Genomic DNA, 16,030 nt, shown 5'->3' with positions numbered 1-16,030 from the left:
CCAAACGACAAAATTGTCGCCAGGCGACGAGGCCATTCTTCAGGCGACGCACTCTGTTTTCTAGACGCTAGTTCCTACATGCCTCAGCAGCTTTATGTGTTCTTAGAATTTTCTAGTTTTCGCAGTATTATTTCGATTCTAGTTGTGAAAGATATTTCTCAAATTTCCTACGTGTAAAAATCCTATGTTTTTGATTCATTACGGATGGTCTTTCCAATGAGAACCTTTTTTATGCATATGACTATAATGTTAATCAAAATTACGCACATGAAATACTTAGAACTTTTCGAGTCTCATCCACTCATTCTAAATCATTACCAAAATAAATTTTAGGAATTAAAATAGAAATCCTCCCCAGTGGAGTCGCCAAAAAACTGTAGGGAATATTTCAAGCATTATCCCAAACTTGAACCCCACTGTGATCATACACTAAAGCATGGTGGCGTCCAAAGGGAAGAAAGCTAGAGCAAAAGAGTCGCCAACAAGTTTTAGGAACTTGTAAACCGTTCACGAGGTGAAGGTTACACCCCTTAACGATCCATGAGATCGTCAACTCCAATAGGTCTAGAACCAAGACTGGCGTTCGGGGATGAGGGTACGAATCCGATCTAAAAGAGAAAGAACCCACCCTATAAAATAGGCATCTACTTTATTCTACTCGTATTCATGTGCGCTTTCTGATTAACATGCAAACATTAGGCTTTCCACACTTTCACTTCATTCGATTATGATTCGACGCGAAAGGTATTCATCACTGGGTTTGGTTTTGGGGAGACACAAATGGGAGTCTACACCTCTGTTCGGCCAAACCATTGCCTGAGTATAACTTTATTTTGTACGAGCTATATAAGCCTTAAGTTAAGACGTTTTTAATACAACTTTTAGCTTAGCTTACTTAACCTAGGGTTCTTAGCTTAATTCTAGAGAGAGAAAACACTTAATCTCATGATTTTGGATGATTTGCAATCAACTCTTTCAAAGATTAATGGAGCTCCTTTAGTAATTTCTTCCCTTGAACTCTTTATTTGCTTTCTTTTAACTCTTTGCTTATTTGCTTTATTTTCTCTTTTTTGCTAGTTAATCATGTTGATGCTTGTTAATTTGTTGATTAATCTTGTTATTAGCATGATTCGTTAGTAGTTACCCAACTAAGAAAATGGTGATAGGTTAGCCTAATCTTGAGCATGTTAGAGGATTGGGATTAAGGGTTGATTAGTGATTAAAGTCTTTGTTTTTCATGATTTTACCAATTATCTCTATTGAGTGCCTAATCAATGGTTGTAGCTGGGCGAATTGACCTTAATTAAGACGATAGTGTGATTAAGTGATGCTCATTAGATGATTCATTACCTCATTTCATGCATGATTATGACGACAATGTGATTGTGTATGCTTGAGAAAGTAATTGCTCCTGATAGGAGAGTAGATTATGCCTTTAATCATCTTTCATGTAAAGCTTAGTTTTGCTTGATTCCCAAATCCTTTCCCTTGATGTTGCTTGAGTGACAATTTGCCTTGAACCATTTCCTTATTGCTTGTCGCATTTGATTTCTTCCCTAGTTTAATCGTAGTTTGTTAAGTGTTTGATCTTTCATTCAACTTGTCCAGCTAGATTAATTGGTGATAGTGTTTGTAGTGCTTAGTGTCTCCCTTGGGTTCAACCCTATGCTTACCTTTATGCATTTTAGGTTTGCTTGGGAATATAAATTGTTTTAATTTAGTGGTTTGCACATAACATGTTTATCCCTTATCACAATTTTTTTTGATTTTAGCATTTTTTTTCAGCTTTTTTGTGATTATATATCGATCCTACCGCCTCATCATCATCAATCTAAAGCGGGATCTCGTTCTTGACAACCTTGTTCCTTCTAATACCAAACAGCCGTAACGGGCTGTAGGCAAGGTAATGGAACGTTAATACAGATTTTTCTATTAAATTAAAAACAATTGCTAACATAATGCACATATATACCTCACAGTAACCCAAAGGTAACACAATACATTGATACATATTTCTCTTTCAGATTTTCTTTAAAAAATTGTACATTAGAAAGCATGCTGAAAAAGAGGTTTAAAATAATATTACAAGCTCATAGATCTGCACTCGAACTGCAAATCACTTTCTGGCGATTCAACCTTTATCTCATTTTTCTTCTGCAAGCAACAAAAGTTTTCAATGATCAAGCTCTAATAAAACTTGATAGTAAAGGCGGACAGATCTTTATACCCTCACTACAGTAAGTTGAATCACATAAAACCATCCAGCTAACTGTACTAAGTACTCTGTTATTCTCTAGTAGCTTCATGTAGTAGTATTACATACAGACCAAGGCAAAGGATGGACAAGGAGATTATTGGGCAATGTTAGGAAAAAAGATTAGTGCGAGTGGTTTAATGTATTTAGTGGGGTAGGAGGGGATATAAGTAGTAATATAAGGCTTGCATAGGAAAAAAGACAAAAATATTGAATGAACAAAAAATGAACATCCCACCCAAATAAATAATTAAGTGAAACCCAAGGATTTATTTAGTGTAAGAGTAAAAGAATTACCATCTGATCACTGGATTTAGTTTCTTGCTGAAAGTGTTTTAATGTATGGCCTCCACGCAAAATTTTGGCTCCCAAACCTGTTTCATCTACTGATCCAACAGCTTCTGCATCCACCACAACTGCATCTACTCGATCAGTTCCTGTTTTGGCATCTGGAACCTGCAGAAGCAGAAGCAAACACCGTGTTATAGCACTGTTCTGTCACGGAATACATGAAACGAAATTCTCCTATGCAGTTCCTATAGGAAGATTGCCACAAAAAATAAAGTTCCAAGATCTTCAAATTCCTAGAGGGGTTAAAACAAAATACCTCAAACATAGCATCAGTTAAAATGGTCTCCAATATTGATCTTAAGCCACGCGCACCAGTATTTTTCGCCATTGCTTTTCTTGCAATTAATTTCAAAGCTTCTTCTGTAACATGAAATTTGACCTGCATCACTTGGAAGGTCAAAAAAAAAATGTATAATAAATTGTAACTAAATGTGATGGGAGCAGACTGAGCAGTATAAGCAAGATAAAACAGCCAACTTACATCATTCATGCTAAACATCTTTTTGTATTGTTTACCAAGTGCATTTCTTGGCTGCATGAGGACCTGGAAGACACCCAAAAGAACAAAGGTCACCTATAAACCACATTTTTAAAGGCGGAAGCTACATACTTTGGGAGGGGAAAAGACGGACACTAGCATTATACTACGATTATATGGCTGTCCTATTGACATGAGTTTATCACCTTCAGTTTCTTAATTAATTGCATTTTATTGCAACGTACTATACAAGATTGCACACTGCTGATAATATAATTAATCAATATCAAGGAGAATACTGTACTATACAAAAGACTGACCCATGCCCATTGAGTTTCATTCCCAGTATATCACCCACTTTACCCCTTGAGTTAGAATATGAGACCTACAAGGAGAATACTAGAAATCCGCAAATCTAAAAACAAATAAGATCCTGACACAAAATAAGATTTCAAAAGGATTTAAAGCATTATAATTAACTCAAGCAAGTTTAGCGAGACTCGAGAGCCTGATTGTAAAAGTTAGTTATGATGACACAAGTCTTTTATTGTTGTAAAAAAGGGCAAAGAGCATAGCTTTAACAAACAAGAGAATATGAGAATTCTGCAGTTACTATTGTAAAAAATTCGGGTCTCAAAAAATCGCAACAAAAGTTGAGAGCTCAAATAAACTTTATTATAATTATATTTTATAGAACAATTACATGAATTTGAATTCTATTATTTCTGGTATACCTTGTAATATTATACTATTGATACAAGTAAACTACTCAATTTTACAGCTATTTCTAGTAATGAGATTTATTTGTAGGAAAATGGCTATAAAAAATTACCAACTATCACTGATATGTGCTATATAGTACAACATCTATTGTAAATAACACCAACTTTCAATCATTGTGCACTGAACGATATGCAGTGTCCGAAGTAGAAATTAAACGAATATATTCTGATTGATATAACAAAAATATACATTTAAATTTAATCAAAACGTAGATTATCTAACAGTACTTATATAAATCTGACTATATATGTTAATTAACAAACAAAAATCAATTTAAAGCCAACTTAAGTGTTAATTAAATCACAAAAAGTTAATTAAATCAAACAAATATTGTTAATTAAAGTTGTTAATTAGCTACCAAAATTAATTTACTTGAGCTTGATTAACAGTTAAGCTTGTTATAAAATAATTTTACTTATTTTTTTTAATAATGACTATATCATGTCAGTATATTCCCTTTATGTTCCCTCTCCAGGCGCCGGCATATCATTAAACACACAACGATTGAAAGTTGATATTACTTGCAGCAAATTCTCGAGGCCGTGTTACTTAAACTCCGCAATGAATGTTTAACTGAATATACAGTTATTGTCATACTTCATGACTTTGGATATGAATTGATTTTATAGTACTGATCTGCATTAGATAATTTACAGATGAAATCGAAAGGTAAATAATCCAACATCCAATATGCATAAGCCATTACAGATTGGTACTAACCATATGCAAGCAAACGACTCTCTCAAAAGAGAGGCACACGACAGCTTTTATAGGTTATCAAAAGCATTTTTGTAACCAGGGGAGGGGTTGAAAGAGATATGGACCAAGTTCGTGAAAACATTTTGAGTAAGAATTAGGTGGTTCAACTACAAGAGAGCTGAAACCAACCTGGACGAGTTGATCCTCATTCAATGCTGACAAACTCACTAAAATTGGAAATCTGCCGACAAATTCTGGTATGAGACCATACGCAATAAGATCACTGCTTTCTACCTGCATATCAACAGCAGCTTGAAGGTTAAGTCAATGGTCTAAGCTACACACATCGACAAAACAATTTAAGGGACAAATTTGGAAGTACGCTTAAGATTTGGTTCTCACAATTTCTAATAATGAAGATGCAACCACAGCATCAGTCGTCCTGCCAGATCTCATGTTAGCACGAACTGGTGCTCCAAAACCAATCGACGAATCATGACGCCTGACAAAACAAAAATAGTAATTACTCTAAAAAATACTAAACACCAAATAGAGCAGTTTGTAGGAAGACTAGGTAAGTTGGGTAGCAATTTGAAGAAAGAAATAAAATTAAAAATCCATAAAATACACACCTTTCAGAAATAGTTTTTTCCAGATCAACAAATGCTCCACCACATATGAACAAAATATCTTTTGTATTGATCTGTCAAGTATCAAACAAACATTAAATGAGAACAGAACACTTTATCAGTTAATCCATTTCACTTTTAATTCACAAGATGCCATGAGAGTTCAGTTGCTTATGTTTTCCTAACCTGACTGCCATTACTTCACCTCATCTCCATAGTACGTGTATTTCTTAATTTCCCAACCTATCATCAAGGTTATATTACTTATATATGTCTTGACTCAGCAAAGAACAAACTAAACATTTCTTGCCATGTCACATGAGTTGAATCCAACTTTCTGTTAGCTGAAGTCCACTCTCTATCCTCTATTTCTTATAATTTCTTGGAGTAGGTTAATTGCCCTTCTTATTATTACTCAACAGCTCACTACTGCCAATATTTATAACCTAGCAGACTGAGAATAGCACCTCTGGTTCATCCCAGCAGCCCATTCCACAGCCTGCATTATCTACCCACGGGCTACTGTGGTGTCTGCTGCCACTGCACATTCCTCCCACAACAGTCATCAACCGGCCTCCCAATAGCCACCCCATGGCTTCGCCCCAAACCCACGACCCCCTCACTTCTTTGGGCAAGTCTATACTACTATGCTAGGCGAATGACTACTGCCTCTATGCTTGCACCTAATGTCGTTCTTCCCACTATCCCTCTCCTCCCAACAACACTATTAGGAGTCAATATGGCATCTACAAGTAAACACCATCTTAATCTTTGCATCATATCTACTGCCACTACTACACCCTATTCTCATGCTCAAGCCATATAGGAACCAATTTGGAATGTAGCCGTGCAAATGAACTTAATGTTATGTATTATGACAGCAATTGGAAGTTGGTGCCTTGCCATCATTTCTTGTGGTTGTTTAATAGCAAATTTAATAAGGCAATTTTGGCACAATGCACAACTATGGTAAAACTCAGCACATTGGTGTTGATTACTTTGTAATGTTTCGTCTGGTGGTGGTGAAGCCAGCAACAATTCGTACGATGCTAATTCTTGTTCTTACTCACTTATGTCTTGCATTAATTGGTTGTAAAAAAATTGGTTTCCTTTACGGGTGTACAGTATAGTATATAAGCAACAACTTTCTCCAGGTTTTGCTAGTCTAAATTTTCCAACTCATCTATGTTGCCTTCGAAAAATGTTTTATAGAATGAGGCATGCTTAGCACCATCTGCTGGCTGCATTTCTCAACAAAATGGAATTATTTATTCATCTACAAAAAAGGCAGTGAGCTTGCTCATCTTAATCTATGTTCTTTGGGCTTCAATCACAGACTCAATGCTGAATTCCCTAAGACAGATTTAGGGAAACTTTCTTGGTATTATAACGGTACCATATATGAGTTTAATGAATTAATTCAGTATTGCATCTATTTTCGAAAGGAGATCGATGAACTAGAAATAGTCCTAAGATTTTGACCACTGCTGTTTTTATTTGAAAAAAATAGTGGATTATATGGTTTAGAAGTTCCAAAAGAGGTGTTACACATAGCAAAAGGGCATATGGCAACAAAAACATGTCTGATCAACCAAGTTTTCTTATGCTTAAATTCATTAAATGGCTATGTCATATTGTCATTGTATGGACATGCTTGAGATACAATGAATCCTATGGGAAGTATAAAATTACAATAATAGTGCTGTCTTGATGTGCAATGTGAATAAAAAAGGTATTTTAAGCCGGGACTGGAGAGAATGCTAAAGCTAGTAAAAAAAAAAAACGCCACATGGCCATATATATGTTGCATAATTTACATTACAAAGATAGTCATTGAAAGAAAATAGATGAAGGAACCACATAAACAGTAATAATTTTCATTGGCTAGAGTTTTTATTCCCCAAAGTCTAAAAGCATGGTTTGCTATCACCAATAAATATGAAGGGTTCTATGCAATGAACATTATTAACACAGGTCCATTGGAGGCATACCTCATAAAGAAAGGCTATATAGCCTATAAGATATCCCATAATAAAGAAGATTGCAATAGCCTTCTAGGCTTCTACAAACTAGCTCTAATTTAAGCAGGCCAAATTCATCTTTAAAACAGAACATTGTTCTACAAGCCATTGCAAACATTTTTTGCAGGAGTTATACATCATCTGCAACTTGAAAGAAAGCTCAACTGATTGAACTGGGTGGTCTCCCATGTAATTAAAACAAGGCTGTTATGTTAAATGTCGTTCGTTCAGTAACAGATTCATTATTTGCCCAACTGCAAAAGGTCATTCTGTAGCGTTTGGTTCAAAATCACACACGACATCCTTTATGTACCCTTATTTTCTACGGCTCAACCCCATAACTGTTGTTTTAGTGAATATACTGGCAGAGAAATTATTCGGGTGGTTACCACAGCAAAAATTTAGCCACAAGGATTAATTACAGAAATGTTCAACACGGAATGAGAAATCATAGGCCCGTGGAATTAAAATTATGCTAAACAATAGGCAACACAGGAACACAAGCGTGGAAAACATGTTAAAGAGCTGACAACAACACAAATAAACAGCAAACATTAAAATTGTGTTTTACCTGTATGCTATCACCACGGGGATTCTTCCGAGCACCCTTGTCCGGAACATTTACTATCTAACAAAGAAGATAGATTCAACAATCAAGCTAACAAGATAATTCTCATTCAAAATCCATGCAGCGGATCAGGGGCAGGACATGTGAATGTAGACAGCAGCAGCATACAAAGATGAACAAAACCACTAGTGAAATCAAGCAGGTGGCAATTATTAACAGCTGATAATAAATTGTATATGCAATACCTTCTCAGAGAAAACAGATAGATTTGACATTAAGCTCCAACAATAATATCCCCATTAACAACATATTAAGTTTCAGCCATAATTAATATGCTTAGCAGATGATTTCAACATATATATTAACATATCACTGCAGGAAAGACAGTTTCAGACATTTAGCCCACGCAGACAAGAAAAGGCCCAAATCCACCCATGCAAAAGTTTCATATCTAGTCGATATAATCAAAGTAATAATATGGCACCAGGGGTCATGACCAAACCAGCCAACATGTGAAATTTAAATCAAGAAACTAGAAGCCAGTATAAGTGAGTCTGTCGTTTTTCATGATAACAAAAAACTTACTGTTCCTTCTAACATTTTCAGTAATGCTTGTTGAACACCTTCACCAGATACATCTCTTCCAATGTTTGAGCTCTCAGACTGCAAATATTCAATAGAGAGAAATTCTGCTATTAAGATAACACAAAGGAAGGTATTAAAAAAGCCAAAAATCAGCATACTATCAAGCTATCATGTAATTAGAAGTGAGTACCTTCTTCGTAACCTTATCCACTTCGTCAATGTAGACTATCCCTTGCTGGGCAGCTTCCACATTAAAGTCAGCAGCCTATAGCCAAATAAGAAGACAAAATAAAAAATGTAAGATCAAAGACAATAACATGATGTACAAGAAAATGGTCTGCTAATACCTATTTACTATATAATAATAAAAAAAAAAAAAATTGCTTGGGTGAAAAAATTCAATACCTACTACAACAAAGGAAATCGGGGGGGGGGGAGGAGGGGAAGACTCATAGTGCTTTCAAGTGTAAAAAATTACAGCACATAACATTTATGAATGCTTCCTTTTCTTAATCACTGTCTCTTCTTCCCTCACCCTAGAAAATAGATACAGAGATGGAACATAATAGGAAAAAAAATGTGTAGACTATAAATACTAACTCCATTCTTCAATTATTACTACAAAGTTTTAGCAACCAAACTTCGCAAACTTTGACCATACTTTTTGGCTAATGTATCAAATAGCACGTAATCATGTATGATCTTGTAAGAATTTAGATAAATCTAATGTGTCTTTTCGAAATTTCATAATAAATAATACAAATACATGATTAAAGTGTGAACAGTTAGCATTCTCTAAAATCAAAGATCAAATCCGGGTATCATCTATTCTTCCCCAAATTTCATTCTCTAAAATTGGAGACCAAATCTGTTCAAACCACAAAAGGAGTGAGTCTCCCATAAAGGGAGCCCAAAACCCAGAAAATAACTTAAAGATACGGAATTTGGTGTCTAATAAGGTCAGGTTGTAATTATGTCATATTATGAGATTAATTGTGCAGGTGTTTTGTACTCAAGGGCAACGGATTTTAACTTTGAACTAAGAAGCATTATACTTCTTCAGTACTTTAATAATCCCAGCATTTACACTTCTGCAGTATTCAGATACCACCTACATTATTTTTTTTTTATGTACTTAGAAGACTACAAAAGAGAGCAGGTACTGGGGCATGTGAACAAAAACCTAGGGAAGGGTGTTGCAAGTGCGGTTTATGAAAAGAAAAGTAAGAAAGATGGTGTTGTAGCTTGGTTTTGTGTAAGCAAAAGTAGGAATGAGAGTTGCATATGTGCTAAGAAGCAAATCAAACTTTGCCAAAACAGGAATGGTAAAAGTGTAACTTACAAAAACGTAGTTAGTATAAATTTGACAATATTTTTGTTAATAGTGTATGAAAAGCAAAAGTTATTATTCTTGCACTGTTTCTTAATACATGCAACAAGTTGACTTTCAATGAGTATATAATAAAGTCAGCTTGTTGCATATATTATATAACAGAGGAAGTATGTACCAATTATCCTTCGGTTTCTTTGGCCTTCAGATTCAATAGACAATATAAGAAAAGCAATAGAATCGCAGTTGACAAAAAAAATCAACAGTGAGCTACAGCCAGCACAACAAACCATTTTTTCTTTCAAAAGTGAAAAGGGTGTGAGCAGGAATTATTGGCGTAAATAATTGTAACTCAGAAAACCATGAATCCATGTAGGCAAAAGAGGGAAAAAAAAAACATCATACAAACATGAATCAAACAGTAAATTGTACTGTATAACAACCTTAATAACAAAGTCCAGCAAAATGGACAAGTTGTCCGTGACATACCGTTAGTAGTTTAAACAATATTGACTCAACATCTTCCCCAACATAGCCTGCCTGAAATTAAAAAAGAACATTGCTCACGTCAGTGATGCACTGGTGAAATTGTAAAAAGAGAATGGTAGGGACAGTGGACTAGAGGATGACAAAACAGAATGTTGGTGGAAGTGTGGATTGTGGAACTATTATAGAGGGCATCAGGGCCATGCTGATGTGAACTGGAAGTGAAGTGCACTGTATAGATTTAATATTCGAAGCATAAACCGCTATTAAACAGGAACCAGCTTCATCTCCAAATTATCTCAACAGACAAAGAAATGAAAGATACTATGTCCCACGAAAAGGAAGCTCTTACAACATAAAGGAATGTCCTCAAGTATAGTTGTTGCCCAGTTTCCATTGTATATGATTCATCTGTAACCCCCCACAGACCACACTTCGCAGGTAACAATAAAAAAAGTGAGCAACTAGAAGTCAAGCCTGACTTTATTTTTGCAATCTAAAAATGAATAAGTGAAATCAGGCTTAAAGTAAAGCCCCGCATCCCTAGTCTCCCTCATCGTGCAATCACATTCCAAGTTCCAGAATAAACCCATGTGGACTTATATGCTACCGCATCACATACTCACCAATTTCATAAGATTAATACGAGTACCAACTAACAATACACCAGTACTAGTAACAATCAGATTATATAAATCACTTACTTGAGTTAATGTTGTTGCATCTGCAATGACAAATGGCACATTCACCAAGCGAGCCATTGTTTTTGCGAGTAATGTCTTTCCTGTCCTTACAGCCAACATCAGTGCAAACATATCAGAACAAACTTGTTCATCAATCATCACTCACAGCATAACTGCTGTCAAGTATTGGAGAGAAGGGAGAAGTAAGCTTATGATGGACGCTATCTACAGATCAAAGACAGTCCATACCACAACCAGTTGGACCCATCAATAGGACATTGCTTTTCTCCAATTCAACAAGATCAAAGTCATCCTGTTTCACCTCATTGCCATCTACATCTGTACCTGACCTACCATTTCAACTACAAAATATAAGAACCTCAAGGAATCAGAGTTACAAGCATAAAAGCATAAATTTAATTAAAAAATGTGTCAAGAGGACAAACTGATTTTGCTCAGAAGTGTAATGTATTCTCTTGTAATGGTTGTAGACTGCCACTGAAAGTACCTGCACTCAAACAATATCATCAGAAGAAAAACAGCTGTAGTAAAATTCAAAATATTAAGCAGTTGATAAAATATGCCTCAAACAAAAATCATTAACAAACTAGGATAAAATTGGCACACTTTTAATAATAAAAGGGAAAAAGTTGATGGGTGAGTGACCCAGAAAAAAGAAAAAGAAAAAAAAAAAAAAACTTACCGTAAAGGAATGGGCAAGTGATTAGAGACGACACAATAAGGATAATGCAGCAAGGAAGTTGAGGTGGAAGGAACAACAAATGCATTTTATACAGAAAACAAAGCCACCAACCTAACAAATAGATTACTCTTTCAGCACAATAAATGTCCACTTACTTAAATGGCACTACTACACTAATATTGAAAAATTTTACTCGATCTATCTGAAGATTGCTACCTAAATGGAGACAACTATTGAAGAATGCACAAAGATAAGTTGTCAATCCATTATGTAAACTTTTCAAATTACTTACCAAGTTTACTGAATTGAGTAAAATTTGCATTAATAATTCAAAGTAGCATTTAAAACTTTTAAGAGAAAAAATAAAATATGTTGACATCTAGAGCTTGAGCACAAAGGAAAAGGAGCTATCATCTAATTACGAATTACAGATTATGCCAGTTTTTCTTTGAACTATCACAATCAAATGACTCTTAGAATTCCGAGCCTTCATAGCTCATTGAGATACCCAGATCAATCAGGAGTAAAGGAAAGCTCAAGAAAAGACATGAGAATCTCCCTCCAACCAAATACACCACATATTACCATAAGTGCTTTGCGTCACAATAACTTCTTCTCCCTGTCCAAAACAAACCCCGCAAAATAGATTTGTAACCAATCCACCACCATCAAAGAGCAAAACCACGGCTCTTGATGCAAGGCAAACAGTCTCCCCCAATTCCCCATTAGACAATGTAGGAAACAAGTGAACAAAAGTCACTAGCATCTCAGCGCAACACACACATATTAGGTGAAAGAGCTAGCCTCGGCCTAAACCTTCTTTTATTTTGTTTTTCCTTTATATAAAATGAGTACATAGAAGTTTCAATACCTTGCCTTCTTCGCTAAATGATTTAGGTAATTTTTACAACGACAACAACAACAAATCCTCGATAAATGATTTAGGGTCAGCTAACATGAATAATACCAATGAGAGTAAAACCATAACAAAACAAGAAGTTACAATGCCTTACCTTCTTCGCTCGTTCCTGCCCAATGACAAACTCATCAAGCCCTCTACAAATCTCCTTAGGCGTGGGCAAACTCTTCCCCAAATTCGCCCCGCCCCACCCGCTTCTGTCCCCAACCGCACCTCCTCCTTCCTTGGGCACTTCTCCAGGCACACTATCACATTCCACCCTAGTAGCAGCCCAAAGATTCTCCCCGGAAAGCGGCGTCGACCCCTCAGATGAAGAAGAAGAAGGAGGAGGAAGATCCCTGACATAAGACCTCAACTTCTGCCACATAGAAACCTTCTCATTCTCATCTTCACCATTATTATCATCATCATCATCCTTCACAAACTTCCCTTCCATCATCATACCATCCTTATCCTCATCCTTCCCTCCAACCTTCCCAATCTCAAAGAAACTCCCCTGCAATGGTGCCAACTTAAACGGCCGAAAGTAAAACGCAGTTTTGCAGTGAGGACAAATGTTCAACGCTTGATAAACACCCACTTCGTTGGGAGTAATTGACAATGGACGATTCGAGAAGAGGACATTCATTTGCTTTGAACAACGAGGGCAATTGACGACTGCCTTGATTTGGTCGTAATTGTCGGAACTTCCTTCCCATTTGAGCCGACCTTGAAACCCTAACCCTAATTTGAGAAATACTGGAAATTGGGGATGAGATGAAAGGAAATTGGTGGATTTAAGGGATTGGGAGTGTCGGTGATAATGGCGGAGGTGTTGTGGAGATGATGAAGGGGATGGCAGAAGAGAAGTGGAGGAGAGAGAAAATGGAAGAAGTTGTTTCGGATTTTTTCGCCGGAGAAGTTTCGACATGATGATTAATTTGTTGTCGGAAATTTCGAACGATAAAGTGTTGTGGGCTTATAAGAGCACCCGCAGCGGCTCACGAGTCAAGCTGTCTCATGCTCACTCGAATCAGCTCGAAACTCAATAAGTGTACAAGAATTTCAATATTTTTCTATTCTTCCATCTTTATAAATAAAAATTCACCTTACGATTTAATGATTTAAAACAAATACACGTTAGTAAAAAAATTAGAAAATTTTGATTTTTACCAACTTCAAATAACGACTTTATTAAATTTACCGCCTCCAAAAAAAAAAAGATTTACTTTACCACCTCATAAAAAAATAAAACATCAGCTTTACCACCTAAGCCTAACTCCGGTGACGAAAACCGCCAGTGGGGCCCACCATAACAGCTAGTTTTTGAAATTATCCCCAAATTCTCTCGATTTCCCTTTGATTGAAACCTAACTTCTTCATTTCTACATCTATTTCGTGAAGATTGAAGTTTTTTTTTTGCCATTTTCTTTTCAAATTATGATTTTGGGTGATCCTTAACAATCCCACATCCTCAAATTATCAAATTATTGAAGATTGTACTCGGCCCTGAATCAATTGAACTGTTCGACGACAAATAGCGAAAAGGTAAGCAATTTTCATGAATTCTGTTGTAATTTTTTGCAATTGTTTGCGTGATTATGTTGCAATTGCTAAGTATAATTGAAATTGCATGTTTTCTGTTATTAATTCAACCCCAATTTCATATTGTAAATAATTAAGGTTCATGTAAGTGTAAATTAATTTGGGGGTTTTTGATATTTCAATTGGGCAGTAAAATTAGGATTAGATTATGGTAATTATGTTCAAATACAATTAGTTTTAATGAAAAATTGGCAGAAGAAATGACAATACTACCTCTGAATTACGAGTACAAATTTTTTCCAGAAGTCGGATTTATTCTTCGTCGCCGTCTGTTTTCTGAAAACTCTGTCATATAACATTCAAGTTCAGAAAACAGAAATTGAAGCAGCTCAGGTACGAGTAATTGTTGTTACTCATCCACGGATTCGGTATTTATAAGATCAAGCACGTTTTTGTTTGCAATCCTTAAGCCATTAAGGATACAAATCAGACCAAAAACCAAGCTATAAGCAAATTTTAACTTTATAAGATGAACTTTGGCTCATTTACTACCCAAATTAAGGATTTGTGAAGAAAATCACAAACAAAAACTTCAATCTTCAACAATTTGATGTAGAAATGAAGAAGGTTGGTTTAAATAGAAGGGAAATCGAGAGAATTTGGGGATAATTTCAAAAACTAGTTGTCGTGGGAGGGGCAATTCTGCTTTCAAACCTATAGGCTCCCGGAGTTCCCAACTCCTTCAATGCTACTCTCGGATTAGCACCCATGCTTTCTCGTTCTTCTTCTTCTTCTTCTTCTCCTTCTTCTTGATGGATTTCCTCTCTTGAGGGACTTGAGCTTGAGGAACGATTAGCAACCCTTATCCTTGTTATGGTTCTCTCAATTTCTGGATCAAATGGCACTAAATTTCAATCTCGTGCCCTACGCATACAAATTTCAAAGGAAAATATCAAAAGCACGGCTACAAATGTAGCCTAAAAGAAAGAAAATCTTTTTTGTATTTTTCAAATTAAATGGAATAGACTCAATCAATAATAGCAAATAACCATGCCAATCCCCGGCAACGGCGCCATTTTTGACGCGGGTGAAACTTAGGTTGTTGATTTCTAAGTATCCCCGATCAAAACCAAATTTATAAAACCAAACCCAACCCTAAGTATAGGGATAAGTCCGGGTTGAACCCAAGGGAATGCGGTATATGCTAAAGTCTCCAGTTAAGCTATTCCGAAGTCTTAAACAATAGGTTTGGTCTAAGCTAGCAAATCAACTCAAGCAAAGCTTAACAAATAGAATTCAATATCAAAGCACTAGGGATTTAGGATCCACATGCACTCACAATAAACATGCTAATTTGTTGGGAATTTGATCAATCAAGCAACACGAGGGAAAACGATATTTGCAATCAAAATCACTCAAAGAGTTATTTCCTAGGGTCAACCTAGTTGTCTCTACAAATGACTCCAAAGAAAAATCGCAAAATAAGATCAATCGATAATAATAACTTCCAAATCAATTTTTCGTGTCATTGAAAACTACTATGCAATCTAGCTTGATAATCAAGGTTAGCTACTCCTCTTCAAATCAAACACATGCACAAATTTCATCAACCAATTTAATCACATCATTAAATCAATCAAAAACCCCAAATTAACTATAGCTTATCATTCATACATGCTTCACCACATCCCTAGCAAAGGAACTACTCACTACACATTGTAAAATTGAAAAGCATAACAAAACTAAACATCAATTTCATCATCAACATTGCAATCCAAATATCAACAATAAAATCAAACAAACTATAGAAATTCAACAATATATCAAGAATCAAACACTTAATTTTTTTTTTTTTTTTTTTTGTTTTTCTATCTCTTGGTTTTGTATTTTGGGTTGTTCCTTTTATGAACATATGTGCTTTTCATGAAATTATATATGAAATAGATATGCGAAGAAAGAATATTAGATAAGAGGAATACGTAATGAAAAGAGCATGTTCTTAGACTCTTGGTATCTA

The 16,030-nt window shown here is 35.6% G+C and overlaps 1 protein-coding gene across 4 annotated transcripts; it reads right to left on the bottom strand.

The window, feature by feature from the left end:
- Window positions 1–1,947: 1,947 nt before the first annotated feature.
- Window positions 1,948–13,500, bottom strand: LOC145562431 (CLP protease regulatory subunit CLPX1, mitochondrial-like). 4 transcript variants are annotated; one of them, XM_081622704.1, is made up of 15 exons: window positions 12,584–13,499; window positions 11,314–11,375; window positions 11,117–11,217; window positions 10,889–10,968; window positions 10,188–10,238; window positions 8,559–8,633; window positions 8,369–8,446; window positions 7,787–7,843; window positions 5,198–5,268; window positions 4,968–5,067; window positions 4,755–4,859; window positions 3,087–3,149; window positions 2,862–2,984; window positions 2,552–2,710; window positions 1,948–2,154 (listed from the first exon to the last, which is right to left on the bottom strand). In XM_081622704.1, the coding sequence occupies exons 1-15, from the start codon at window positions 13,397–13,399 to the stop codon at window positions 2,083–2,085; spliced, it is 2,013 nt and encodes a 670-aa protein (XP_081478830.1). In that variant the 5' UTR covers window positions 13,400–13,499; the 3' UTR covers window positions 1,948–2,082. The 4 variants fall into 4 exon arrangements, 3 of the variants coding, with proteins under 3 accessions (XP_081478830.1, XP_081478832.1, XP_081478831.1); XM_081622706.1 differs by having other exon boundaries at window positions 11,117–11,212; window positions 12,584–12,977; XR_014094382.1 differs by lacking the exon at window positions 1,948–2,154 and having other exon boundaries at window positions 2,862–2,965; window positions 12,584–13,500.
- Window positions 13,501–16,030: the final 2,530 nt, after the last annotated feature.

This window comes from Chenopodium album, chromosome 10 (assembly GCF_948465745.1).
Source record: "Chenopodium album chromosome 10, dcCheAlbu1.1, whole genome shotgun sequence".
NCBI lineage: Eukaryota > Viridiplantae > Streptophyta > Magnoliopsida > Caryophyllales > Amaranthaceae > Chenopodium > Chenopodium album.
The sequence above is the reverse complement of the archived record's forward strand: the minus strand, read 5'-3'. Positions and strand labels throughout refer to the sequence as shown.

What these genes read in the sequence shown, in the direction of transcription:
- LOC145562431 (XM_081622704.1), bottom strand. Translation starts at nt 13,399, where the DNA reads ATGTCGAAACTTCTCCGGCGAAAAAATCCGAAACAACTTCTTCCATTT. An exon ending in TATTGTTTAAACTACTAACG is followed by an intron (nt 8,634 to 10,187) that starts GTATGTCACGGA and finishes ATTTGGCTATAG; the next exon opens with GCTGCTGACTTTAATGTGGA. An exon ending in CTAAATCCAGTGATCAGATG is followed by an intron (nt 2,155 to 2,551) that starts GTAATTCTTTTA and finishes TGTTGCTTGCAG; the next exon opens with AAGAAAAATGAGATAAAGGT.